We start from the raw sequence: 26,623 nt of genomic DNA, 5'->3' as shown, positions 1-26,623 counted from the left end.
GCCATACGTACAGAATGGGGATTCTATTTTGGGAAGTAGTGACTCTGGAAAAGATTTGGAGGTCGTGGTGGATAATCAGCTGAACATGAGCTCCCTGTGCAATGCTGTGGCCAGAAGAGCTAATGCAATCCTGGAATGCATAAAGAGAATTTCAAATAGGAGTAGAGAGGTTATTTTACCTCTGTATTTGGCACTGGTGCAACCACTGCTGAACTACTGTTACCAGTTCTGGTGTCCATAGTTCAAGAAGGATATTGGTATATTGCAGTATTCAGGGAAGAGCCATGAGAATGATTAAAGGATTAGAAAACGTGCCTTATAGTGATAGACTTAAAGAATTTAATCTATTTTATTTTAACAAAGAGAAGGTTAAGGGATGACTTAATTACAGTCCATGTTCTACATGGGGAACAAACATTTAATAATGGGCTCTTCAGTGTAGCGGACAAAGCCCTTAACATGATCCAGTGGCTAGGAATTGAAGCTAGACAAATTAAGATTTGAAATAATGCGTACATTTTAAAGGATGAGAGCAATTAACCTTTGGAACAATTTACCACGGGCTGTGGTGGATTCTCCATCACTAACCATTTTTTAAATCAAGGTTGGATGTTTTTCTGAAAACTCTGCTCTAGGAATTATTTTGGGGAAGTTCTATGAACTGTGGTATACAAGAGGTCAGACTAGATTATCGTAATGGACCCTTCTGGACTTAGAATATATTAATCTATAAAACAGATAAAGCCTAGATATCCACCAAATGTAAGGTGTGTTGTAGCAGTCAGAAAAGTGGCACTGTACACTGGCACGTTGACATAAGACGTCAGCTGTGTCTTTTCCTTCACAATCCTATCTCCTAGCGCTACTGACTAAAAACCCCCCCTGTTTGATTAGTGCATCCTGCTATGTTCCTTCTGAAGAACAGAGATCTGATGATCCTGTTGAGGATACAGGAATCAAAACACTACTTGATTTTTCAGATCCCAATCTGAGCTGGCAACCCTAGTTAGACAATATTTTGAGTTGTAAACTTGGCACGTTTCAGAGAGTAAATTGGAACCCCAAGAAACATTGTTTTTGCAAATTCTTTACCACTCCTACCCACCCACTTTAATTACATCTTAATCAGTGTCTGTGGCACTAACATGAATGAATGCCCTGCAGAAGTATTTTTAAATAGTTTAGAAATAATCAGATTAATGGGTTAATATATATTTGATCCCACAGTGCTGCTCACATGGGGTCTACAAGAACTTCATGCCAACCAGGAGACAATTGTCAAGATTTCTGCTGCTGGCCAACGTAAGTTTGTGTTTATAAACTAGAAATTCAAAAACGCCTAATCCTCACCTTCAAGGCTTTGCCCAGCTCTAATGCTGCCTACATCACCTCTCCCCCTACTTTTCCACTCACCCTCCACCCTGCTAACTCCCCTCCCACTAATGGATCCTTACATCAGTGTCCCCATGCTGGAAAACTCTCCCAAATGCTATGTTCCACATGCAACCTCAATCTACTCCTTCAGATTTGAGGCTCATTTATTTCAGTTGGCTTCTGTTCCACCACTTCAGCCTTCTTGCCTAAATTTGTTCCCTCAAACCTAAAGGTAATATTTCAGCATATTAACCCCTTGTTCAAGTTACTTATGTGTTGTGTGACCAGATGTCCCGTTTTTATAGGGACAGTCCCGTTTTTTTGGACTTTTTCTTATATAGGCACCTGTTGTCCCCCATCCCTTGTCCCGTTTTTTCATAGTTGCTATCTGGTCACCCTAGTTATGTGTTTAACAGAGGAACCAACAGGATAGTCTGAGCCAGGATGGTCTTATAGTTAAGGTACTGTACAGTAACTCAGAAGACCTGAGTTCTGTTTCAGGTTCTGTCACAGACTTCCTGGGTGATCTATGGTAAATCACGTCATCTCAGTTCCCCATGTGTGAAATGGTGATGATGCTTCCCCACAGAGAGGTGTTGTGAGAATCAATTTGTTGTTATTTGTGCGGCCGTGGTGATGGGGATCATATTAAGTACCTCGATAGTCAGATAGAGGTGTATGTTACAAAATTATATTGCATGATCTTTTACTGTAACCTTCATTTTCCAGTGTCCATTGTCCAACTTAAAGGTAAGCTCCTGTTGGCCAGGACCTGACTGGTTTTGAACTTGTCTGTAACATACAGTTCATCCCTATCATATTATAGACTTAAAGAATGATAGAAAAGAGACTTCCTCCTCATTCTGTGTGTTTATTTCTTAATTACATTCATTTTAAGTCTGTAACAGCTGTAGAAACAGCAGTCCAGGAGGACCTAGTTATGCAGGAAGAGAAAAACAATTGGATAAGATGAGGCTGCATTGAGCTATCTCTATATCATACAAGATGTAACAGCCGCAGCCCGGGAGTGTCCCTAGCCAATGCTAGTGCAGCAACTGAAAGTGACTGCAGGGACTGCAACGAGCACGAGGAAAACAAAAAATGAGAGGTCATTTGTCAAGGTTCCTTCCCCACTCTGAACTTCAGGGTACAGATGTGCAGACCTACATGAAAAACCCCATAAGCTTATTTTGACCAGCTTAGGTTAAAACTTCCCCAAGGTACAAACTATTTTGCCTTTTGTCCCTGGACTTTATTGCTGCCACCACCAAGAGTCTAACAAATATAACTGGGAAAGAGCCCACTTGGAAACGTTTTTCCCTCCAAAATCCTCCCCAAACCCTACACCCCCTTTCCTGGGGAAGGCGTGATAAAAATCCTCACCAATTTGCATAGGACCCAAACCCTTGGATCTTAAGAACAATGAAAAAGCAATCAGGTTCTTAGAAGAAGAATTTTAATTAAAGAAAAAGTAAAAGAATCACCTCTGTAAAATCAGGATGGTAAATACCTTACAGGGTAATCAGATTCAAAACATAGAGAATCCCTCTAGGCTAAACCTTAAGTTACAAAAAGACACAAAAGCAGGAATATACATTCCATTCGGCACAACTTATTCTATCAGCCATTTAAACAAAACAGGATCTAATGCATATCTAACTAGATTTCTTACTGACTTTTTACAGGAATTCTGACCTGCATTCCTGCTCTGGTCCTGGCAAAAGCAACACACAGACAGAGAGAACCCTTTGTTTTCCCCCACCCTCCAGCTTTGAAAGTATCTTGTCTCCTCATTAGTCATTTTGGTCAGGTGCCAGCGAGGTTGTCTTAGCTTCTTAACCCTTTACAGATGAAAGGGTTTTTCCTCTGGCCAGGAGGGATTTAAAGGTATTTACCCTTCCCTTTATATTTATGACAGCATTATTCGGCAGATACCCTGTACGTTGGTGCTCTTGATCGGTTTGTTACTCATGGTTATAACATGCAGAGGCATAGTGTTCCATAAAGATGTTACCTCATAACTCTAATATCCGTATCTGGTTGTTTAGGATATAGAGCAGCTAATGCTATTAATATGGTTACAGAAGTTCCTAGCAGTGTTCTGAGAGACTTTGTAACGTCATGGGGACATCTCTTCCAGATTCTTTCCCCAGTAAGACAGAAGAGTCTCCAGAGAATCCTTACTGGGTTTGTCACTGACCTCAGTATGGGTTATGACAGGATTTTTGGAGTTTAATCTGGGCTGTGTGAATACTCGTGCAGAGCAGACATGACCAACGAAGCTCATAGTTACGCACCTCACTGGTGGGTCTCAGTGCTTTGATTTCAAACACGGAGGCGGAGCTGCTGAAGTGCGAACAGCACTAGCAACGCGGCCCTGTTTGCCTGCTATAGCTTGTCTGTGCTGCGGAACTGTTGTCTTAATTTTGGCGTTCCAGCCAATCGAGGCTTGGAATGGACTTGCAAAGAACAGGACTTCTGAGAGAATGAGGCTACCGTATAACAAAACCCAGCGACCCAGAATGGAATGCTTTAAATCCTTTATAATCTGGCATTAGAAAATCCTAATTATAAACACACTTTCTCACTACTAGGAATGAGAAAATTGTGATGATAAACTGTGTCTGGGAAGAGAAGTGACTGGTGGGGGGAGGGGCACTGGCCACAAATGCTTTTTTATAGCTGGGCCATTAAAAAGAACTCCAGTTATCGTTGGAACACCCTTTACACCTTCTTCTGTAATTACTGCTTCCTCCTTTCTGACACTGCATCTCAGTTTCCCTCAAAGTTGGTCTTACAAAATGCTGCAGGGGGGTCTTTAAAATTTTCTCTGAACATATCACTGACATTAAGGACACAGTGAAATTTTTTTCCCCCCTCTTAAAATTTCTCCTGGTGTTACCTGGCAGAGGAGCAACTGTTCACACGTATTTCAGGACAGAGGATGGTCGAGTAGTTACTGCTAGACTAGAGACTAGGAGTCAGGACTTCTGGATTCTGTTCTCAGCTCTGCTGCTGACTTGCTGTGTGATTTTGGACAAAACACTAATTTTAAGGGATTTAGGTAATCGGTTCCTAGTAGGAGCCTGTGAAGATCACAGGTAAACTGAAGGCCAGAGAATCTAAAACAATCTGGGATTATAATACAGGTTGATTTTTGGAATACTAACCTATCTCTAGGCTTAACCAATTCACCATTGTAAAGTACTTTCAGATCCCCAGCTGAAGGATGTCCTGCATGAGCAAGCTGTTCTAGAAGTTGCTTATCAGTTCTAGCTCAGTGGGAGGCCGTGGTTTATGCCAAGATTCCATTTCATCCCTTGGAAATTACAGGGTGGGAGAAAGTTTGCTTGAGGGGTAGGAGGTGCCTTTTGGTTCTCCATCCATTTCTCTGTAGCCACGACGTAGCCATGCTTCCTTAGGATAATCCCACTCCCCTGCTTTGAGGAGTGAGACGTCTGAGGTTGCTTCCAAACTAGAGTCCCCTACGCAGCGATGCGATGCCTTGCTTCCTGAGCTGAATGTCATGATTGTGACAGGCTGCTGAAAAACTGCAAGAATTCGTGGCTGCTCTGCCAACGTCGGGGACGTGTCCTCTTTCCTATTACCCAGCTTTTTCCCAAATTCCAGGGAAGTGTTTTGGTTTGAGTGTCTCTGCAGAGACTGAAAAGGGAGCCTCAGCTTAATCTTTAAAAGACAAGGAGAACTTGTGGCACCTTAGCTCACGAAAGCTTATGCTCAAATAAATTGGTTAGTCTCTAAGGTGCCACAAGGCCTACTTTTCTTTTTGCGAATACAGACTAACACGGCTGCTACTCTGAAACCTGTTTAATCTTTGTCAGTGAAAACCATCAGCTTCCACCTTGGCGCAGACACTCACAGCAACTAGTAATTACTGAGCAAACATTTTTCACACATGCCTAGGTGACACCAGGACATCATCCCAGTGCAGCCTGAAGCTCGACTGATCTAGTCAAAGCCTCAGAGCTGATCAGATAGTTTGTGTTTTTAAAATAGCGCGTTTGAAAAAAGGCTTTTCTGCTTTCTTCAGAGACAAAATGTGTCTGATTCAACGAGCCACTAGATATGTTGCAAGTTCTGTGTGTGTGTGTGTGTTGTGGTGGTGGTGTTGGGGAGAGGTTCTGTAACTTGTTTTTTGTATGACGTATCTCACGTAGGGCTACAAAATGCTGAACGCTCCAATCCAGGAAAGCACTTATGAATGTGCTTAATTTTAAGCAGTCCTATTTGAAGTCAGTGGGCCGGGTCACATGACCACATGCCTAAAGTTGACCACATGCTTATTAAGAGCTGCTCTAAGATATATCTGGGGCTGTTTTGGCTCCTTCAAGCCTCAGGGTCCGGGGTCTGGAAAGATGGTTTGTTTGTTTGTTTTGGCCACCTATTCTCCCACCACCCAAAACCTACTTTCTCTCAGCATAGATGAGGGTTGCTCCCCCCCACCAATTTTTTTAAGAGGTTATTACAATTTTTCAGTCAAATAGATTTCCTTTTGTGTTGAAAAGTTGTTGACTTCTTTGAAATGTCTTTATTTTTGCTAAATATATTGCAACATTTGTGTAAGCGGGGGAATAGTCCCACTATTGTGGGGAACTTTCTTGGCTTCTGCACTACCCCGGCGAAAGGATCTGAGTCTTTGGCCTCCCTGCCCTTGAGGACTCCCCTTCCACTCTCCTGTCTGGCAGAGTCCTCGTAACCCCAACAAGGCTGGGCCCAGGATTCCTGGGGGGCTCGACCCCCAACCCTGCTGTGATCACCTAGGACAGGGGCTAGGGTGCCCCCACTCCGGGGTACTCTCTCTGCACTGGGCACTACTCTGACCCACTGACCATTACATACAAGTTAAAGCAAATGCAAGTTATTTAATCAACAATTAATTTTAAAAAGAATAAGGGAAAATGGGAAAGGTTAAAGAAAACACATCAGCCCGCTCTGTGGCAGGGAACATCACAAACAGTGTCTCTGGAACGTCAGGGCAGTTCACAGTCTGTTCCTTGTAAGTCCCAGGCCTTCTTCTCAGGCCCTGGCTGTGCTGTAGGGATGCTGTGGGTTGGACACTTGCTCTGGTGGTGGCCACACGCTCTCAGGCTCTAAGTGGTAGGACCCTTCTTCCCAGTGTTGCCCCCGCCCTGTTGGGGTTACGATCCAAGCCTGGCCTGCAGAGCCTCTTCGCTGAGGTATCTCCCTGTGCTGCCCAGGGTCCCCCTCGCTCTCTCCGGCTGCTCACCGCACCCAGCTCCAGACTGCTCCAGCCCCAGCTCCACCACTCTGTCTCTGCTGCTCTGCCTCCAGCTCCATGGGCTGCTTCTTTGGCCCCTCTGCCTCTGCTACAGTTCTGCTCCCAGGACAGGTCTGCTCCGCAGGCTGCTTCTGTGACTCTGCTCCCAGTACTGACCTGCTTCGCGGGCTGCTTCTTTGGCCCCTCTGGCTCTGGTTGCGGCAGCTCTGCTCCCAGGGCAAGTCTACCCTCTCTGGGCTGTGCCTCTGGCTTTGGGGCTGCAGCTCTGCTCCCAGGACAGGGTCTGCTCTCTCTGGATCTGGCACAGCTCATCTCCCCAGCTCATCTCGGGCCCCTGCTTTCTCCTTAGCTTGGCCCCACTCTGTCTGTCTGACCCAGGCAAATCCAGCTCACAAGGAGGACGGGACCTCCCTGGCCTCCTGACTCCTTGATTAGCCTGTCCACCGTGTCATTCAGGCTGACCTGGAGCATTGGCCTCTCCCCATTGTTCCTGGGGACTGGCAGTCTCAGGGTCCTGATTCCCCATCGACCCTTCTCCCTTTTTAGTACTGGGAGGTAGCAACTAAAACACCCCCACTGAATGTTAGTAAGGGGGCAACAGTCCCCTTACATTTGCATTAAAATGCAAATTTTGATAACTGTTCTGATAAAAGCTTCAAAGATGAGAGTTTAAAAAAAAAAAGGAGGGGGGGAAGATAATGGCTTGTTTCCAACCCTGGTGAAACAATTTTGAAATTTTTCATGTAATTTATTTTTTACTTTTTCAACCAGCTCTAATTTTTTGTCCTTGTATAATGCGCTTAATCCTAGATATTCAGCTTTGGCACTTCTTTGTCTTATGGCCCCAGTTACCAACTGCCCAGTGTCACCCAGGAAGTCTGTAGCTCAACATGGTCTTTGAATCCTTATATCCTAAATCCTATGCAAACACTAAACACTGGACCATCCTTCCTCTCTACAACTGCTACAACTCAAGTCTTCTATATCCACATATAAACTATAATCAGTCACTTGCTGCTCACCCTTTTCTGCATCGTCCTGTGGATCATCTTAGTGGATGCTTTAGTGCACTGTCTCTGTGTTAAACAGAATCACTAAATGCGTTAAGAGCTTTTATAGGTGAGCACATGGGAAATCCCAAGTTGCAAGGATGTATTGTTTCTGGTACTACAGTGCTGGGGGCCAGACCACAAAGTTACACTAGATTTTGGGAACTCCAAGGCTGGCCCCAGGACAATACAGTGGAAATCCCATATGCCTGGATTTCTTGCTGTTTCCTCTCTGGAGGAGATAAATTGATGATCAGCTGAACTTTCTCCCCCCCTCCCCCCCGCCCCAGTAAACCTGGCTCACTGAATTCTGTTGTCATCTGTGACCTAAGTATAAATGTGCATCCTGACAGCATATATCTTGTTCTCTTCCAGTGATGCAGTGCTCTGCTTCAGTAGATCTCCTCCTTCTGTTAGATGGGTCATACAGCATTGGCAAAGGAAGCTTTGAGAGATCTAAGCACTTCGCAGGCAAACTCTGTGATGCCTTGAACATCAATCCAGATAGGGTGAGTGTGACAGTAAATGTCTTGTTTTAGTTACAAACAGCATGGTTCTACCTGATACATCAGAACACCATATGTGTAGAGTGAAATGACAAACATTAGAGTTGCTGGAAGGGAGGGATCCAAAGGTTACCCAGAAAAGGATACGGCGAGGTTCTATGAAGAGCTGATGCTGGATCATATGTATATGTTGTAAATGTTTCAAAGTTTCATTTGGCATTTAAAAATATGGGACAAGCTCTTGCAGACTAAAGGTTACAAGCCAGACTTTTAAAAACCGATTAGTGATTTTTGGATGCCTACGCTGAGACTAATTAAAAGAGCCTGATATTTCAGAGGATGGGTGCTCAATGCTTTCCGAAAATCGGGTCCCTTGAATTTGTCTCAAGTCAGGCACCCAAAAATCACAAATCACTTTTGGAAATCCTGGCTGAAGAATTTATCCCAGGGAGGTTAACCAGCTATCTCTATGGATATAAGTGGTTATGAAGCCTGCGGAGGTCCTGTTTGTCCTCTCTCTTTTTAAAAGTATTCTCTATTCCAAAATGAAGGGGTAGAATGGAAGGATTTCCCTGCAGGCCATCCACAGTGTAGTAAGGTGACTGGTGGCCTATAGATGCCTGCCTGCAATAAGTGTCTCAGATTTCCCAGTAGTGTGTGGGGCTTGTTAATTGGTTCTGGAGCTGTGCCTTTCATGGCTAACCTTAACACTTGGGAACAGCTGTCATATCCAGCAAAGAACCAGTGAGGAGCTTCCAGTTGGATTTCCTGTCTCTACATGATTAAGAACGATTTCTCCTTAAGCAACAATTATTGCCCTGTTCTTATGTCCCCACCCCGCCCCCACCCTCTGTGGAGTTCTAGTTTTTTGCTTGACAAGATACCAGACACTTCCTGTTTCATCAAACACACAGGCATGATCTGTCTTCCTGAGAGCTCGTGGAACTGTATGGTTCCAGCCGTAGCACAGTGTTCTCAAAGAGCTGATGTCCCGCAGAGCCAGCGTGTGGTGATTGGTTGGGCAAGACCTTCTGATTAGAATCCAAGTCTCTGGGATCCATCCAGCATAAAATGAATTAAAATAAATGGGAAGGGAAGGGATCCAGCTCCGGTCATCATTATTTTCCTTTCTTATTTTGGATGTTGGCTTAAATCAAGGTCTAACTATGGGGTTAGACAACGAGGAAGATTTTCCATGGATACTGAATATACAGCTTTCAGAGTAGCAGCCGTGTTAGTCTGTATCCACAAAAAGAACAGGAGTATTCGTGGCACCTTAGAGACTAACACATTTATTAGAGCATAAGCTTTCGTGGGCTACAGCCCGCTTCATCGGATGCATAGAATGGAACATATAGTAAGAAGCTGTATACGTACAGAGAAGGTGGAAGTTGCCATACAAACTGTAAGAGGCTAATTAATTAGGATGAGCTATTGTCAGCAGGAGAAAAATACTTTTGTAGCGATCATCAAGATGGCCCATTTAGACGGTTGACAAGAAGGTGTGAGGATACGTAACATGGGAAATAGATTCAATATGCGTAATGGCCCAGCCACTCCCAGTCTCTGTTCAAACCCAAGTTCTCCTTTCCCCATCTGCTTTCTCTTGGCCAATCGAAGCAGCTATGCTGGGTGGGTGGGTGTGCAGGTACCGCACTGTGGAGGGGGAGGGGATGTGTGGCCCCATCCAGCCAGGAGAGGCACCTGCGCATGTGACTTTCCAGCCCAGCCTTCCAGCCACAGCAGGACCCAGCGGAGATATCCAACCTGCTGGGCTGGGGGACAGGGTAGGCACCAGGGCAGAGGGAAGGAGTGTGAGCGCCCAGGGCAACAGTTGCCGAGGAGCGAGGGAGGCACGGGGTGCCATCCACCAAGGAACTGCTGTAGGAATGGCAGTAAGACCTGCCAGGATGCTGGAGCCGGCTGCCTCCGTTGTGCTCAGTAGCTCTCCTCACTCCCCCTCCTATCCCTCCACCTCCCCCAATCATAGTGAGCTTCTGCCCTCTCCCCCCCACCCCCCCAGCCTTGGAATGTGAGTGAATGGTATTTATTGGAGGGTCTTAGCCAAGAAGGGCAATGAGAAGAGTGTGGTTTATCTTGAAACAATTCAAGGTTCCTAAATCTGTCACATAATCAAAATAATAAAACCCTCCCAGCCACCTGCTTCTTATGCTATTTAACCTCTTCTTTCAGGTCAGAGTGGGAGTGATCCAGTTTAGCTCGACTCCCCAGCTAGAATTCCCCTTGGATTCGTATTTAACCAAGGAGGAAGTGAAGGAGAAAATCAAGAAGATTGTGTTCAAGTAAGTTCTGTTAGACAGCCCTATTCTCTCTGAGGGTATGTGCATTTTCTGGCCAGGCCTTGTGCCCTGTCCTTCACTCTGCTGACTAGGAAGGAGTGAACCAGATTCCCTTTAGAGCTCATCAGCAGTGCCTGTTGTAGCCAGTGATTTTAGTTTAGTATTCATTTATTGTGTGATGTTATGATTAATCAATTTATGTTACATATATTCACTGTATGTTAGAGTTAATTTGTAGGATTATAAAAGTATAAGATTGATCAGTATTTAGAGGAACCAAGTATTAGACATGAGTAAGACAAGCTGAAATGCAAGACCCGTAGGTTGAGGCCTGCAAGACTTTACCTTAGCTATTTTAGGCCTTGGAGACCAGAAATGATGACATAAGTGACCAAGAAATAACCTGATGCCCTAAGATTATGGGAAAAGAGGTAACAAGTAATAATATTGCGAAAAATTACCCAGAAGATTAATATTAGATCATAAAAATACCGTAAAGCCGCATCTGTCTCAGACGTGTCTTAACCATGGGATACAGGTTGTGCATCAATGCTAATGAGAACAAAGGGAATTTACACAGCCTATAGAAAATTGGGGTCCCTTAAGTTTCCAGGGGACACAGAGCAATAAGAGAAAAGAAGGCAGACGCTTTTATGGACACTCGCAGAATGTAGGTGTAGACAGAATCACATTATAAAAAGGGGATGCCAGAATGGGAAAACTGAGCTCCCTCTGGGAGACTCCAGCAGGAACCATCCCTCTACTGATGATCAAGCCGTGAGAGACCCATCAGACCCTAACACTATTGGTAAGGATGTGAGTAGAACTATAGCTGTAACTTGTGCATAGGCCAGTTTTATGCTTGGGTAATCACAACTTTAATTGTAACTTAAATAAAACTTACGAAATAGACTAGACTTTGTATTGGTAAATATATGTGTGGTCACTATCCTTGGTCTTTATGTGTTCCTAGAGACTAACTCTGAAGCAACTAGCAGAGGTGACTTTCACTCTGTTAAGCTTGAAACTGTAGTCACCAGAGCCAAACCCACTGTGACGTAATACCATATTACAAAATTCACTTTAAATAAAATAAAAAGCTACACTGTCAATCAATCGTAGGGGTTACTCTGGAGAAAAACATTCTCAGTCCCTTCTGGGTTGGCCAGTTAGAATAAAAATTGATTGTGGGGCTCCCATGTGGCAGAGCAGAGGTCTAACACTAAAATGGCCTTTTTGGTCCATGATTGCTTCTAAGTCCAGATGATTAGCTCCTTCAAAAGTAGTGCCATGAATTCTTGTAGGTCCCCATGAGACTTGATGGGAATAAGGAAGCACTGTAAATTTGACTCAGAGATAAAGATCATGCACAGATTTTTAACCACCCATGCCAATTTGTTACTACTTGCACTTCACGCAGCTTGTTTGCTGAAGCTAGACTTGGTTGGTTTCTATAGTTGTCAGTTTTGTTTCTGGTCTTTGTTTCTTATCACACTGCAGTTGGGTTTCCATTTCCACAGTCTTGTCAACCAAAGTGTTCAAAAATCTTGATCAGGCTCCCAAAATCATAAGTTCACCTTAAAAATCATGATTTAAAAAACAAACAAACCAGATAAACGTCAGGTTGTTGTTGTTTGTCTTTTGGTTTTTGAGTGTTTCGGGTTTATATTTTCAAGCTGTTCTCCCCAGTCACAAGGGATAGTGGGAGCATCTATCCCTGTTAAAGTCAAAGACAAAACTCCTATTGATTTCAGTAGGCCAAGATTTTGTCCTAGAAACTTACTTTTTAATGAAAGTTGAGATTTTGATGTATTCATGTGGCTCTAGGAAATGGAGTTGGAGTTTCAAAGATGCCTATGAGGTGAGGTCCGGGCTTCTGTCTCCTTCAGGCCTCTGAAAATCCTAGCCTAATGGTATGTCTACACTATGGAACCTATGCCATCTAGGGGGACCCAATAGAAAGTGTGAAAAATTGGGACGGGGTGAGGGGTAATAGACTCTATATAAGAAAAAGTCCCAAATATTGGGACTGTCCCTATAAAATTGGGACATCTGGTCACCCTAATCATACTTATGTCAGTGTAACTGTGCTGGCATAACCCCCTAGTGTAAACACACTGTACCCCAACAAAAGTAGTTTTTCTATTCATATAGGAACACTACCTCCCCGAATATTAGTTGCATCAACAGAAGACCTATTCCATCAACACAGCTGTGTCTGTTTTGTCAGCATAGATCTATTGGTCAGGGATGTGGTTTTTTCACACCCCTGACTGACACAGTTATGCTGACGTTACTTTTAAGTGTGGAATGAACCTTAAGCTGTAAGAAAGGAAATTGGAGCCCAAATCATCTCCTTTTTTAAAAAGTGCTCTTTTCTTTTGTTTGGGTGGTAGGGAAGGTCACATTGAGCCTATGAAAGTAAGTGGGGACAAAATATAGGAGTATCTCCCACAGGCTTTAGAATTTCAGCAGAAAAAGCATTCGGGTTAAAGGATCAGCTCATTCAATAGTCAAAGTGTCTAAACAAATTCTGAATATGGCCCAGAGTTTGCAAACAAACTCAAAACTTCAACTTCAAGTGAGCAAGATCTGTAGTTTTTTCAGTGATAACTTAATTATACGGTCTAGAAAACCTTTTGTGTAATGTTCCGGGGGAAGTATAGCAGAGGGATACCAGCTCCTCTTTGGCTATTGTTTCAAAGCCTCTGACAGCAGAGAAAATGAGGCCACATTGGATATCTGGAATTTGGCTTGGCACTGAAAATGTCTTTTAATGATGGCAGATGAATGTTGACAGATTTAACAGAAATAATGGCCTTACATGTGGCCATTTCATCTAGTTTTAGATGAAAGGCTGAAATATAGGAATGAACAAAATAGTTATGGATGGATTCCAGCTATCAGATTGCCAAAAATAAGATTTCTGGTTGGGAGGCTCTGAAAGTGTGATCCTGATGCTCTTTGTTTCTGCTGGGGAGATGTGTCCCATATAACACCTGCTTTCTGTCCTGCGCTTATGGCAGAATTTCTTTTTTGAGGGGCCCTAACCCCAAATTCTGATTTGAACCTTTTCTAATCTCCATGGCTCAAATGGATACAGTTTATTGGGGCCATCAAACTGAATATATTGTATATTTTCAGTCACATATGGTATCTTTCATCCAAGGATCTCAAAGCACATTATAAATGTTAAGCAATTAGTTACGGCTTCCAACAATCCAGTGAGTTATGTGACTAATAATATGTCTGTTTTATACATGGGAAAACCTGATTTGATAGAGTTTAAGGCCAGAAGAGATCATTATGATCATGTAGTCAGACCACATATATAACACAGACCATAGAATTTCATAGTTATTCAAGCCTATATTTTGTGGTTCAGCTAAAGCATCTGAGTCAGGAGAGGTTATCCAAGCTCACACCGCGACTGGGATTACCCATTGACTTTAACAGAGCAGTGCCAATTTTCACCAGCTGAGACTCTCCCAGTATTATGAAGTAGCATTATAATATTTTCAGCCATAATAACTGTTAGTTCAAGCACCTCAACTACCTCTGCTGCTGGGTCAGAGCTTGGGACATGTTGCAGAATTTGTTAGATTTTTATGGATGGTTCAAGTCACACCGGGACTGAAACAAACTGATGGCCAGTAGCATCTGACCAGAGACTTAACATATGTTCTTGAAGTTTGGTTGAAAATAATGGAAAGTTGAGGGGGAGAATGGGATTATGCATCAGAGAGAAGATAAAAGAAAAGCTCCTGGAATGCATTATATATAAAAGAAAGACAGGTATATGGTGAAACAAAGAGAAGTAAATGGACTTGGAGAACTTAGGAGCTCTGAGCATACATGTGATCAAATACTTGAGATATCAAGAAATTCAGTCATTATTAAAATAGAGAATCATTCAAACAAATTAAACGTGATTTGGAAGTACAGAGGTGGATGTGTGTGTGTGAGAGAGAGAGAGACCGTGTGTGTGTGACAATATATATGAAGAACATCATCATGCCTCAAAGAAAGAATTGACATTTGCAGTCTGGCTACCTGTAATTGCTTTGGATTGAAGTAAAAGCAATACTAAAAGGCAATAACAGGAAATGGTTTATGTTGAAACTCCTCAGCCAGGATTAGAAAACAGATGGAAATGTCTCTTCGGATAGAGAGGCTTAATTAGCCAAAGGGCTCAAGGTGGTCTGGGCTTACTCTGATATCAAATGTTGAATCAAGGATGGCAGGTTACAGAACTCTTGGCTTATATAGTCCGCAGGAGGGTGGGGGCAGGAAATTTGTGGCTTATCTGGATATAGTTGTTGGAAGTAACACATGACAATTGTTAAACCGTAAAAAAAAAATAAGGGTAAATGTTAAAGGGGCCAGGGTTAAAATAAAGTGTTGGTGTCAATACATCAACTGCCCTAGTTTTTACACTCATCTAATTGGGTAGTTCTCACTCAGAGTAATATGTAGGACTGAGGCCCTCACTTGTAAACTCCTCTGGAAAAGGACAATGTCACCTTCTGCCTGTCAGTGCCCACGCAAGGAACCCAGTGCTGACTGGAGGTTCTCTCAAGGCTACTCTAATAGAAGGCTAAGATTTTTCAAGGCCACCTAATGGGAATTACGTGTCCAAATCCCTTCACATTAAACAGCTCCTCTATAGCTCAAGTTGGGCAGCTGAAGCTGAGGCACCCAGAATTATGGATCCCTTTGGAATATACAGTCCTCTTCACGCAGGAAGGCTGTGGCCAGGCCAGAAATAGAAGCCTGGCATAGCTGTGCCTTAACAGCTTTTAGTATTTGTCTTTGTACTGTGGAAGTGTCTCAGAGCCACAGTCCTGGACCAGACCCCATTCATAGAATCCTAGAAGTGTAGAACTGGAAAGGACCTCGATAGGTCATCTAGTCCACTCCCCTGCACTCAAGGCAGGACTAAGTATTATCTAACCAACCCTGATAGGGGGTTGTCTAATCTGCTCTTAAAAACCTCCAGTAATAGAGATTCAACAACCTCCCTAGGCAATTTATTCCAGTGCTTAAGTATTCCGAGAGGAAGTTTTTTCTAATGTCCAACCTAAACTGCCCTTGCTGCAATTTAAGCCCTTTGCTTCTTGTCCTATCCTCAGAGGTTAACGAGAACAACTTTCCTCCCTCCTCCTTGTAACAATCTTTTATGTATTTGAAAACTGTTATCATGTCCCCTCTCAGTTTTCTCTTCTCTAGACTAAACATTGTGCTAGGCTGTGTGTACATGCAAACAAAAAGATGGCCCCTGCCCCCAAAGAGCTTACAAACTAAGACAAGAGACAACATGTGGATAGAGGTGGGAGAGCCCAAGGAAACAACTACAGGGCCTTCCTTCCTTCTCCAGAGCTGTGCTGTATAGAATTGTAAATTTGTGTTTTTCCTAAAATTTTACATAGTATTTTATTCATTTTCTGTGTCCCTCAAGCTGCCTGTGATGCGGTGTAAATTAGACTAGAGAGCTATCTGGTAAAAGTGCATTGTTTAATACCCAGTAAGGAAATAAGTCTTATAATTACAGTTAGAATTGTAGAACTGTAATAGTCTTACAGCTAACCGTGCACACCGCCTGATACTGGGGAAGGAGATGGGGAAGATGGATTCTTATTCTGTATTTAAATAGCAAGCAGCAGTTTACAACACCGACATTGTAGACTTTTATTGTTAGCAGTTGTAGAGCAGCTGAAAGGCTCATAGGCTCTGTCGTTCCCTAGTACTTAACAACTGTCCTGGTTTATAAAGTAATTTATATCACTAGTGGAATGTACAACCCACTGGCACTTGTGAGGGTACATATTTAGTTGGGTACTGGATAAATGATAGTCAGTGTTAAAATAATCGCTTTCTATCGTATTAGCATGGCCAATAGGCATTCCCACTCCAGCCTCAGAACAGCATGACTGCCAAAATATTCCGTTACTTGACTCTTCGTTGCATGTGCATCTCCAAGAGCTGTATTTATGGATCATTCTCTGAATTAGACATGGAGGAAAGAAGAACACAGAGGGAGCAGGGCTTTGTGCTTCGGGCATTTCACTAGGAGTCACACAACATGGGTTAAGTTCCCAGATGGGCTTGTGTGACCTTTGCCCTCACATGACCTGCCCAGTTTTCAGGAGAGCTCAGGGTCAGACTTTCAAATGCTCAGCACCCAAAATTAGGGCCAGATTTTCATAAGAACTCATCATTTCTATAGATACCAAATAAGGGCCTGGCTCTATGAAGTGCTTATGGCCAGATTTTTGAAAAAACCCAGTTGAGATCTTCACCCCTTGGAGCTCCTTTGAAAATCTGACCTTGAATCTCTCTGCCTTGGTTCCCCATCTGTAAAATGGGGATAATAGTACTTCCCTTCTCCCACCCTTTGCCTTGTCCATTTTGACTATAAGCTCTTCAGGGAGAGACTCTCTAACTATATGTTTGTACAGCACCTAGCACAATGGGATCCCAATCTCCACCATGGCCTCTAGATGCTATTGTCAGACAAATAATAATAATGTGATGAAATGGTGTCCCATGATTAGAGTATGTCGGTGTCAGAGACAAAAACAAGGTGAAGTTGATCATTTGTGCCCATTTAAAATGGTTGCAGGCTTGACCCCTTCTCCAGTCAGGAAGGTGCCTGTGGCAGTGGCCAGATAATTGAATTCTAAAGCAGACTGGGATACTTGGGACTGCTTATTTGCATATTAATACCCAGAATGCTTTTCCAGCTTGGAGCTGTATCTACACAGCTGTGCTCCGCTAGCAGGAATCATGGGTGGCTTTCCCCCACCTTTACCTTCCTGACCTCACTGGTTTAATTTATTGTGAAATCCAGGTGAACTGCTCTCTGTGCCTCGCTCTTTGTTCGTCATTAATGGAAAAGTTTCTCTAGGAAGGCTGAATAAAGAGTGCCTTGTATTCTCCCTTCATCAGTTTCCAGGGATACACGCAGAAGTCCTTTGGGATTTGCATTTTTGGGGGGTTTATTACTGATGAACAAATGGCATTCTGTGGAAAATCAAATTAATCAAAGGTTAACGAGCGAGAGAAGGGACTGTGCCTCTGGGCTCAGCTGAATTGCCAACACTTAATTAAGAAACATTCTCCAAAGCAAACAGTGAGTTGCCATGCAATTGCCCTCTTTTAGCAATTGCTCCCTAGGCATCTAGCTATAGTTCTATTCTAAAGAAATTTCACTATGGTTTTGCTCTCTGTAAGGGGCTTGTACCTGCAGTATAAAATGTATACCTATTGGAAAGCAAGATGGTTGAAGTGTTCGTATTTTCACAAACACTGTACGTGGGGCTGGTAAATGGAAGATTTCATTGTTAATCAGCTCTTCCATACAGGGGCAGTGTAGTTCTCAAAGCGCTTTGTAAAGAAAGGTTAGCCTCATTATCCTCATTTTACAGATGGGGAAACTGAGGTATGCACTATTGAAGTAGCTTGCCTAAGGTCACAGAGGGGGGAATTGAAGCCAAATCTCCTGGGTCCTAACCCAGTGCTCTCTCTGCTGGACCATGCTGATTGGTATGGTTTAGCCTTTTCTTAAATACATGAATTACCAGGAGTTTTTCATTGAAAGCAGCCATCCCATTATTGCATCTGTGGATTTTTTTCTCAAGGCATGTCTGCACCTGTGGGGTGGGGAAGGAAGAGTCAAAGGAAGGGGAGCTGCCAACTAATAGCAGGAAGGCGGTGAAAATTACAGAATTAGACTCATCAGTATGGCTGTGCAATGGGTCTAAGTGCAGAAGTTCCCTAGACTTGGTGCTACCAGAGAGCAGGCAGCGGGGAGTGGGAAGAAAGCAAAAGGGAGTCGGACACTTAGCCCAAAACCTCTTCTTTCAATTTTCTCTTGCTTGTTTCAGAGGCGGGAGCACAGAAACGGGGCTTGCGCTGAAATACGTTCTCCAGAAAGGTTTCCCTGGTGGCAGAAATTCCTCTGTCCCTGAAATCCTGATCATCCTCTCGGACGGGAAATCACAAGGCAATGTAGCAACACCCGCTAAGCAGCTGAAGGACAGGGGTACCACAGTATTTGCTGTGGGAGTCAAGTTTCCAAGGTAGAAAATTGTCTCTTGGGGGGCAGGGAGTGGTGCACTGCTAACAGACTAGCCATTGCCTTCAGCATCTAAGTCCCCTGAGCAAGACCAAGTGGGCGAGGGGCAATCACAGAGTCGGAGGAGCAATTTGGGGAGGGACACATGGGTGCTGGGAGTGCGGGAGCACTCCCTGGCTTGAAGCGGTTTCCATCATATCCAGGGTTTACAGTTTAGTTCAATGGCTCTCAGCACCCCCCACTGTACAAATTGTTCCAGCCCCCCGGTGGGATATGAATGTGGAGTAGGAGGTCATTTTGTGAACGGGGTGAGCAAGAAAGAAGGGCGCTTGGAGGGAGAAGTGCCCTGTTATGAGCATGTGTCTTTAGAAATGTCAGTGGATTTTTCAGAGAAGAGACACTGGGGCCCTGTGTGGACGTAAAGCTGCATCACTAGTAGTTCTGAGTGTTTGTTCTTTTTAAGGCCCATCCCGGAAACCAGCTGTGACTGCAAAGGGCCTGGGCCTGTTCTTTAATGCCAGGAGATTGTATTAACATGTCCTGTCACCTGTGCAGGTGGGAGGAGCTGCACACGCTGGCCAGTGAACCAGCTGAGCAGCATGTGCTGTTTGCTGAACACGTGGACGATGCTGCCAATGGCCTATATAGCACCCTCACCAGTTCTACTGTCTGCAGTGCTGTCTCTCCAGGTAATTATGCCACCCTGGTGCACGTTTACTAATGACTGTCCTGCCTTTCACTTCTGTATGGGGATTGTCAGCTTGGCCTTTCACTTCCAGAGCGTCTCTCTAAAGCTGGCGCCTCTAACACAGCTCACAGGGTGGCACAGTCTACCCCTTTGGGAGAGGTCTTCTCCTCTGTCTAGAGGAGAGAAATGGAGGCTGTTGAGAGGTTACCATCAATCAAAAGATGACTTCGGGGCACAGCCACACCCCTGTGTGCGCTGCTCCAACCCCAGGGACTCTGTGTGAGAGGGAGGATGGTCCAATGATCAGCAAACTCTCCTAGGTCTTAGGAGACCTGGGTTTTGAGTCCTTGCTCTGCCACAGTCTTACTGTGGGACCTTGGTCAAGTCACTTAGTCTCTCTGTACCTCAGTCCCCCCATTTAAAGTGGGGATAATTCCTACCTCAAACGGGCGTTGAGGATAAATACATTAAAGACAGTGAGCCACTCAGATATACAGTAGTGGGGGTCATATAAATACTTAAGATAGATGAGAGGTGAAAATCCCCTAAGAACTACAAGTGATCATGTAAGTCAAATTGCTGAACCCACTACTGGAAGGTGCTTAGCTAGTACAGTGATGATGGTGGTATAGGAAGCTCTGTAGAACAGAAGAGCAGGGGTGGACTTGGTGGACATGGGTGCAGGTATTGTGCCAGAACAATGCAGACTACAGAAGCTGTCCCCAGGAATCCAGTAAAGGGCTGACCTGCCCACCAGCAACAGGTTTACTTGTTTTGGGGCATCACCGAGGGACTTGTCGAAAAGCTGCAATGAACTCTCTTTGCTGGACAATGAGACAAGCTGGCATTGCTGTGGCTTGAGCAATATCCCAGCTGTGTCAGCTCCCACTCCCAGACAACTTCACTTGCAAACAAATGCACCAGCTATTTTGTGTGCACTCTTTGTGCCAGGTTGCAAGATTGAATCTCACCCTTGCGAACGCAAGACACTGGAGACCGTGAAAGAGCTGGCTGGGAACTATATGTGTTGGAAAGGGTCAAAGAGACCAAATGCGGTGCATACATCTCTCTGTCCATTCTACAGGTAAGTCAGCGAGCCTTCTCTCTTGAAGTTAGTAGTGCACACAGAGTGAGAGCGCACACACCTCCATTGTTAGGTACGATGACTTGGGTTTATGATTTACTGTAACTTTATATTAATATTTATATTACAACAGCACCTAGTGGCCCCAGCTGAGGTTGGGACAGGCTCTGTACATATACATAGAGAAAGTCTGTGCCCTGAAGAAGGTGCAATCTAAGCAAAGGGTGAGAGGGGAAACGGAGGCATGGAGAGGCAAAGTGACTTGCCCAAGATCACCCAGTAGGTCAGTGGCAGAGCCAGGGTTAGAACCCAGATTCCCAGGCAGGTTTCCTTGTCACTGGACCATCCTGCCTGTTATGTAAATAGCCTCATTTATGTACTTCACACAATTCCTATTTGTGCAACACTTGCTTATATTCTATGCAATAAAGAGAGTGGATAAATCCCAGATACTCTGTTGACCCTGAACCAAATCCAGCTAGTTGTGATATTAGCCAGGCAAGCTTTTATTTTCAGGGAAGTCCTTTTATCCTTACTTAATGGAACTGGGAGATGCTGGGCTATGGAGAGGCTTCAATAGCTGTCTGGAAACAGCTCCCACTCATACCGAAGAAAATATTAAGCAGATAGGTTGCAAAACAGAGAAGTATATTGTCAGGTCAGTGGCAGCAAGTTGCACAAGGAGATTCCTCTCGCGGTGAGGTGAGGATGTATTTGAAAGATTGTGAAACTTATCAGATCCTTAAAGAAATCGAATGCCTTCTAAAAGCTTCATTACTGCAATTTGTACAATTAATGAAAGAATTTTAAAGTGACCTGCAAAGAAAAATGTAGGTTTGTGCTCTTTTTTTGTTTGTCTGATATATAAAGAGAGCCTGAAGGGGAGGGAGGCAGAAGGGGAGGAATTGTTGGTGTTTTTTCTCTTGCTTGTTTTTTATACTAGAAATTCAGGTCTTGTTTTCCAGACTAGTAAGGTTATGACATCAAATACAAAGGAAGTGAAACTTGACTCATTGAGCTGGGAATCTATTTTTATTCAGGCTGTCCAGAATCTCAGATCTTTTTTTTTAAAACTCCAAATGTCTAACAAACCCCTGGAAGGACAGATCTGTTAAAGAGTGAGCATCCTTTCCTCTTCAATGAAGGGCTGAGAAATGCCACACTACACTCCTCTAAGCCCCAATGAGTCCTCCAGCAAAACTAGGGAAGATTAGACTTGACAAGGCTGATCTTTCTAAAGTTTTAAAAAAATCGGGAATCCATCCACCTTTTAAAACAAAACTCTCCTACCCCCGGCATGTTATAAATAAGGCTACGTTTTAGTCACAGATATTTTTAATAAAAGTCATGGACAAGTCACGAGCAGTAAACAAAAATTCATGACCCGTGACCTGTCCATGACTTGTACTATATACCCCTAACTAAAACTTGGGCCAGGGATGCTCCAGGGGGAATGCTTCGGGGGGGGTGGGCATCGGTGCGTGGCCCGGGACCCCCGCTGGGGTTGGAGTGGGGTTGGAGGGGATGGCAGGCTGGAGGGGAACCGCAGCCAACGGGAGCTGCGGGAGTGTGCCTGCAATCACGGGCAGCGCGCAGAGTCCCGTGGCCCCTCTGCCTAGGAGCTGCAGAGATATGCCAGCCGCTTCTGGGGGAGCTCCCCTACCCCCTGAGTTAAGCGCTGCCCTGGAACCCAACTCCCTGACCCAGCCCTGATCCCCCTCCCACTCCTAAACTGCTGCTGCTGTTCGGGCAGCCCCTGAGCAAACCACACTGGCCCCTGCAAAAAAATCTGTGACTTCCGTGACCGACACGCAGCCTTAGTTATAAACAAGCAAAAAAGGGGGACACACATCATTTATTTTTCCCATCCAGGTCAGCTTTAAGATGAGATGAATGGTTTCAAAAACATGATCAATGAGCATTCACTCATTGATCTCATATGGAGGGATTCTTGGGAATCAAGAGTTGCTTTCTAGTGCAGCCCTTGCTCTCTTATTAACTGGAAAAGTTAGAGCTGGTTGGAGATCAGAGTTTCCGTTTCATGGGAAGTTGCAACATTTCAAAATTTGTTTTTATTCAGATTCAGAACAAAAGATTGATATTTCCCACAGAATGAAAAGTCCAAAAAATGACAATTCAGAACTATTGAAATATCTGGTATTGTAAAAATATTATAATATCAAATATTTTAATTCAGCATATGAAATAGTTAGTAGTCTAAACAAAGTGAAGCAAATTGATAGTCAAAATGATTTGTTGCAACTTTTTCACCTCAAATTTTAATTCTGTCAAAAATCAGTCTGTTCCCACGAAATATTTCAATTTTGATGAAACTGCATTTTTTGAGGGAAAACTCATTTGTCAAGAACTTTGTTTAAATGGTCAGCCTTGCAAATGCCTTCTTAATCTTTTAAATACTTGGTCAGTCCAATTTCATATTTTGTATCAATCTTTCTATCTTAGTTGGAAAAGAGTCTTGATCAAACATCCGGCCAGATGCTACCGAACTACATGCCCAGGTAGGACATGACCTTTCTGAAAAATCTCATTACAGTCTAAGAAAAAAAAAGTGAACTAAACTCAGGTGATTATTTTAAAATCACATTCAGTTCCTCAGCAAGGATCAGAAAAGCAGGGATCATAATTCTTAATGGATGTTCGTGAGGAATAGACCCTTTACCAGTCTTTCATTAACCACTAAAGAAAAGAGTGAGATTTCTTGTTTCACTCATGTTCTTGACCATGAAATCATTCTGCTGGCTTAAAACAGTTACCTTCAGTCTCTCCCTTCACTCCTGGAGGAGCTGGTTCACCTTTATTAGTCTGAAATTCTTCACGTTCTTGTTTGTTGATAGAATCACACCGTTCCCAAATTACTATTGTCATCATCTGCATAAGCCAGCAAGAAATAGTGTCCAAGTATTGCATTAGTTTGGGGACTGCATTGCTACCAACGTGGAACGTTTCTGCTCAAGTTGTAGTTGAGTGAGATGCCTTCAGCCATGTAATTTGGAACCATCAGTATCATTCATTTAAGAGGGAACCTGACACTTAGTAGTTGTGTAACTTGGTTTTGTGGTTGTGTGGGAATAGCTCCTCTGGTTGATTTACCAGTATGATAGACCATTCAGTGGTTCAAATCATGGAGTGACCTGATTGCTTTATTTTCCTTGAATGCCCTTTGAAAATACATCCTCATCATTTAAGCCCCCTGATTCGGAAGGGAAATGGAGATTCCTCGATCTAGCAAAATTTGTATGTGCTACACAAGCAATGCAGTAAATTCTGGAGGAAAGGGTAGGATTTGAAAATGAAATGGATAGCTGCCAAACTTGTTCTGATACCGTCAATGTATGGTGTCACCATACCGTGCTACGGGGACACGCCATAAATACAGCCCAGCAGATGAAATGTTCAGTGGTAGAGTGTTTTGGACTGCTTGCATTCACTATTTTTCATGGTAGCTTTTGAGCAAAAAGTGTTGTAAGCCACACCCCAGAACCATCCGTGCTGAATATGCACCAAAAGGTATCTGAACAGAATGGACCAGGTTCTAATCTCTTCTCTGCTGGTGTGAATCTGAAGGAACCGCACTGATTTCAATAGTTACTTCAGATTTACACCAGTGTAACTCCAGTGGAGTTACTCCAGCATTTCCCTGATGTAAGTGATTTAACTCCACAGCAATTCAAGTGCAAGGTGGCAAACACACGTAGGAATGGACAGCTTTATAGAGCTGACACTGAATTGTAATGTGGTCTTACAAAACCGTGCTTAAAGAGAGCGGGCTTTTTTAAATGGTTGGAGCTGCCCTTTAAAGAATATATTCATTCAAGTGTAAATAAGTTAAATTTAAGAAATTACTGAGTTCTGCTAATGGGGCTTATCTTTGTACATTATTAATACTCAAGCAAAGCTACACAGACATCCCAGCCTTACTTAACTATGCTTTATTTGAGTAGAGAAAGAGACCTTTCTGCAAAGCGAAGGACAATTACCTTCCAAATGCCCTAGAGCCCATCTGACTCTGCATACTCTCAAAACACTTATAGCTAATCCACTGTGTAGCATGACTGCTGTGTTTTCTCTCTGGGCCCAACCCAGACTCTCTCCTTCTCCTTCTCGGGTGCCTTTGCAGATCCCTGCGATTCCCAGCCTTGTCACAATGGAGGCACATGCGTTCCAGAGGGATTAGAAAGGTACCACTGTGTGTGTCCTGTTGGATTTGGAGGAGATGCCAGCTGCGGTATGTGGGGCCTAAACCTGGTCCACTGGTGCGGTGTTAGCTCTTGAATCTGTTGATTGGGACCATCCCTCTGCAGCCTGCCTTCCTGTAACAGCCCTGGTATAGAATTATAATGCAGTTTGCTGGATGGGGTTGAGGCTAACCACTGCCTTTTAAACCCTGCTCAGAGGGCTGAGTTTGTTTTCCTACCGCTTGATACAGGGCTGTAGGGCTGTCAGTGACTGGGACTTGCTGCCTAGTGCTACAATTTCCAGGGGATGATCCTTCCTGCTCTCTCCTCAGAGCCACTGTGGCTGCAGAAGGCACCAAGAAATGAGTCTCACCAGTGGTGCCAATTTAGATGTTTCCAGGAGGTGGCAAATTCCGGTCCTTCTCCCTACCCCTCTTAAGAACCCTGTTCTGGTCCCTGCTTGCCTCTTCCTCCCCCTCTCCCCAGCAGGGTCCCTGAGTCTCCCTCTGCTAGGGAGTGTCCCCTGTTACCCACACCGTGCATGAGCCTGTCACCAGGAGTCGGTTCTCGGCGGACTCCCCTGCACTCTGCCCTACAGGCACAGACTCCCCGTGTGCTAGGTCACAACTCCATTTGGCCAGGCTGCCTCCCCATCTGTCAGGAGGGGCAGCTGGGTCAAATTTCATTGGCACTGCGACCACACAGCCTGAATGGTGTGCTCCAGCAGCAGCTGGGCTGGGTTAGTACGGGACCATTGCATGCTAGCCATGCTGCGTACCCCGTGTCCCCTGAACTTTGCCTGTGCAACTTTGATCAAGTGCAAAAATCGGGGGGGGGGGGGCATTTTCCATTCCCCACCAGTAGCTGTCATTGAGTCCCACTATATTCAGAAGCCCCTGTGAACTTGGTCAACCGCAGGGGTGGGCAAACTCCCGACCTCCAAACATTTTAATCTGGCCCTCAAGCTACCACTGGGAAGCGGGGTCCAGGGCTTGCCCCATTCCGGTGCTTGCCTCACTCCGCACAGCTCCTGGAAACAGTGGCATGTCCCCCCTCTGGTCCCTACACGTAGGGGCAGCCAGGGGGCTCCACATGCTGTCCCCACCCCAAGCACTGCCCCCTGCAGCTACCATTGGCCAGGAATCGCGTAAATGGGAGCTGCGGGGGCGGCAGCTGCAGATGGGGCAGCACGCAGAGCTGCCTGGCCTCACCTACGCATAGGAGCCAGAGCAGGGACATGCCGCTGCTTCTTGGAGCTGCTTAAGGTAGGCACTGCCCAGAGCCTGCATCCCAACCCCCTCCCACGTCCCAACCCCCTTCCCCAGCCCTGATCCCCCTCCCTCCCTCCAAACCCCTCGGTCCCAGCCCGGAGCAACCTACTGCACCCACCCCTCATCCCCAGCCCCACCCCAGAGCTCGCACCCCCAGCCAGAGCCCTCACGCCCTCACACACCCCAACCCCCAATTTCATGAGCATTCATGGCCCACCATACAATTTCCATACCCAGATGTGGCCCTCGGGCCAAAAGGTTTGCCCACCCCTCATCTACAGCCTCATTGGGGCTCCTTCCATCTCAGTATGCGGGGAAATCTGGAAGCAGGGCATGAGAAGTGGATCCTGCTGAAGGAGAGGGACAGCTGAAATACCTGTGCCTTGGCTCCGCATCCCTCGCCTCTCCTCCCTCAGATCCCTGAAGAACTTACCTGCACATATGGGCTGGGAATTTCAGAAGGGATTAATGATTCTGGGTGCCCAAGAATGTTTTGTACAAGAGGAGAATCATGCCTCAGGATGCCATTCGCTTTGGTAGGATGCCACAGAAACCTCAAGGGGCTGAGAAATACGTTGCAGGAAGTCATCCAGTGGTTAGGGCATCTTTTGATACAACTTGAGAAACCTTAAAGGGGTGGGTGCTCCACATTTTCTGAGATCAGACTCCTTTAAGGTTTCTCTAGTTGTATCAAAAGATGCCCTAATTACTGGATGACTTCCTGCAACGTATTCATCAGCCCCTTGAGGTTTTTGTGGCATCCTCCAAAGCGAATGGTGTCCTGAGGCATGATTTTCCTACTGTACAAAACATGTTGC

At 44.6% G+C, this 26,623-nt stretch overlaps 1 protein-coding gene across 4 annotated transcripts in view; it reads left to right on the top strand.

Moving 5' to 3' along the window:
• VWA2 (von Willebrand factor A domain containing 2) overlaps nt 1–26,623 on the top strand; it is an 80,594-nt gene that overhangs the window by 27,238 nt on the left and 26,733 nt on the right. For 2 of the 4 annotated variants that reach the window (XM_073354299.1, XM_073354300.1), the window contains exons 3-10: nt 1,228–1,302; nt 8,059–8,192; nt 10,383–10,492; nt 18,376–18,570; nt 19,122–19,255; nt 20,206–20,338; nt 22,802–22,857; nt 24,477–24,584. In XM_073354299.1, coding sequence (XP_073210400.1) covers nt 1,228–1,302; nt 8,059–8,192; nt 10,383–10,492; nt 18,376–18,570; nt 19,122–19,255; nt 20,206–20,338; nt 22,802–22,857; nt 24,477–24,584 — 945 coding nt within the window. Of the gene's footprint in view, nt 1–1,227; nt 1,303–3,192; nt 3,262–8,058; nt 8,193–10,382; nt 10,493–18,375; nt 18,571–19,121; nt 19,256–20,205; nt 20,339–22,801; nt 22,858–24,476; nt 24,585–26,623 lie in introns of those variants that run through there. The other 2 variants (XM_073354302.1, XM_073354301.1) reach the window with 2 other exon arrangements.

Source organism: Lepidochelys kempii, chromosome 7 (assembly GCF_965140265.1).
Source record: "Lepidochelys kempii isolate rLepKem1 chromosome 7, rLepKem1.hap2, whole genome shotgun sequence".
Classification (NCBI taxonomy): Eukaryota; Metazoa; Chordata; order Testudines; family Cheloniidae; genus Lepidochelys; species Lepidochelys kempii.
Note: the sequence above shows the minus strand (reverse complement) of the source record. Positions and strands in the feature narration are given on the sequence as shown.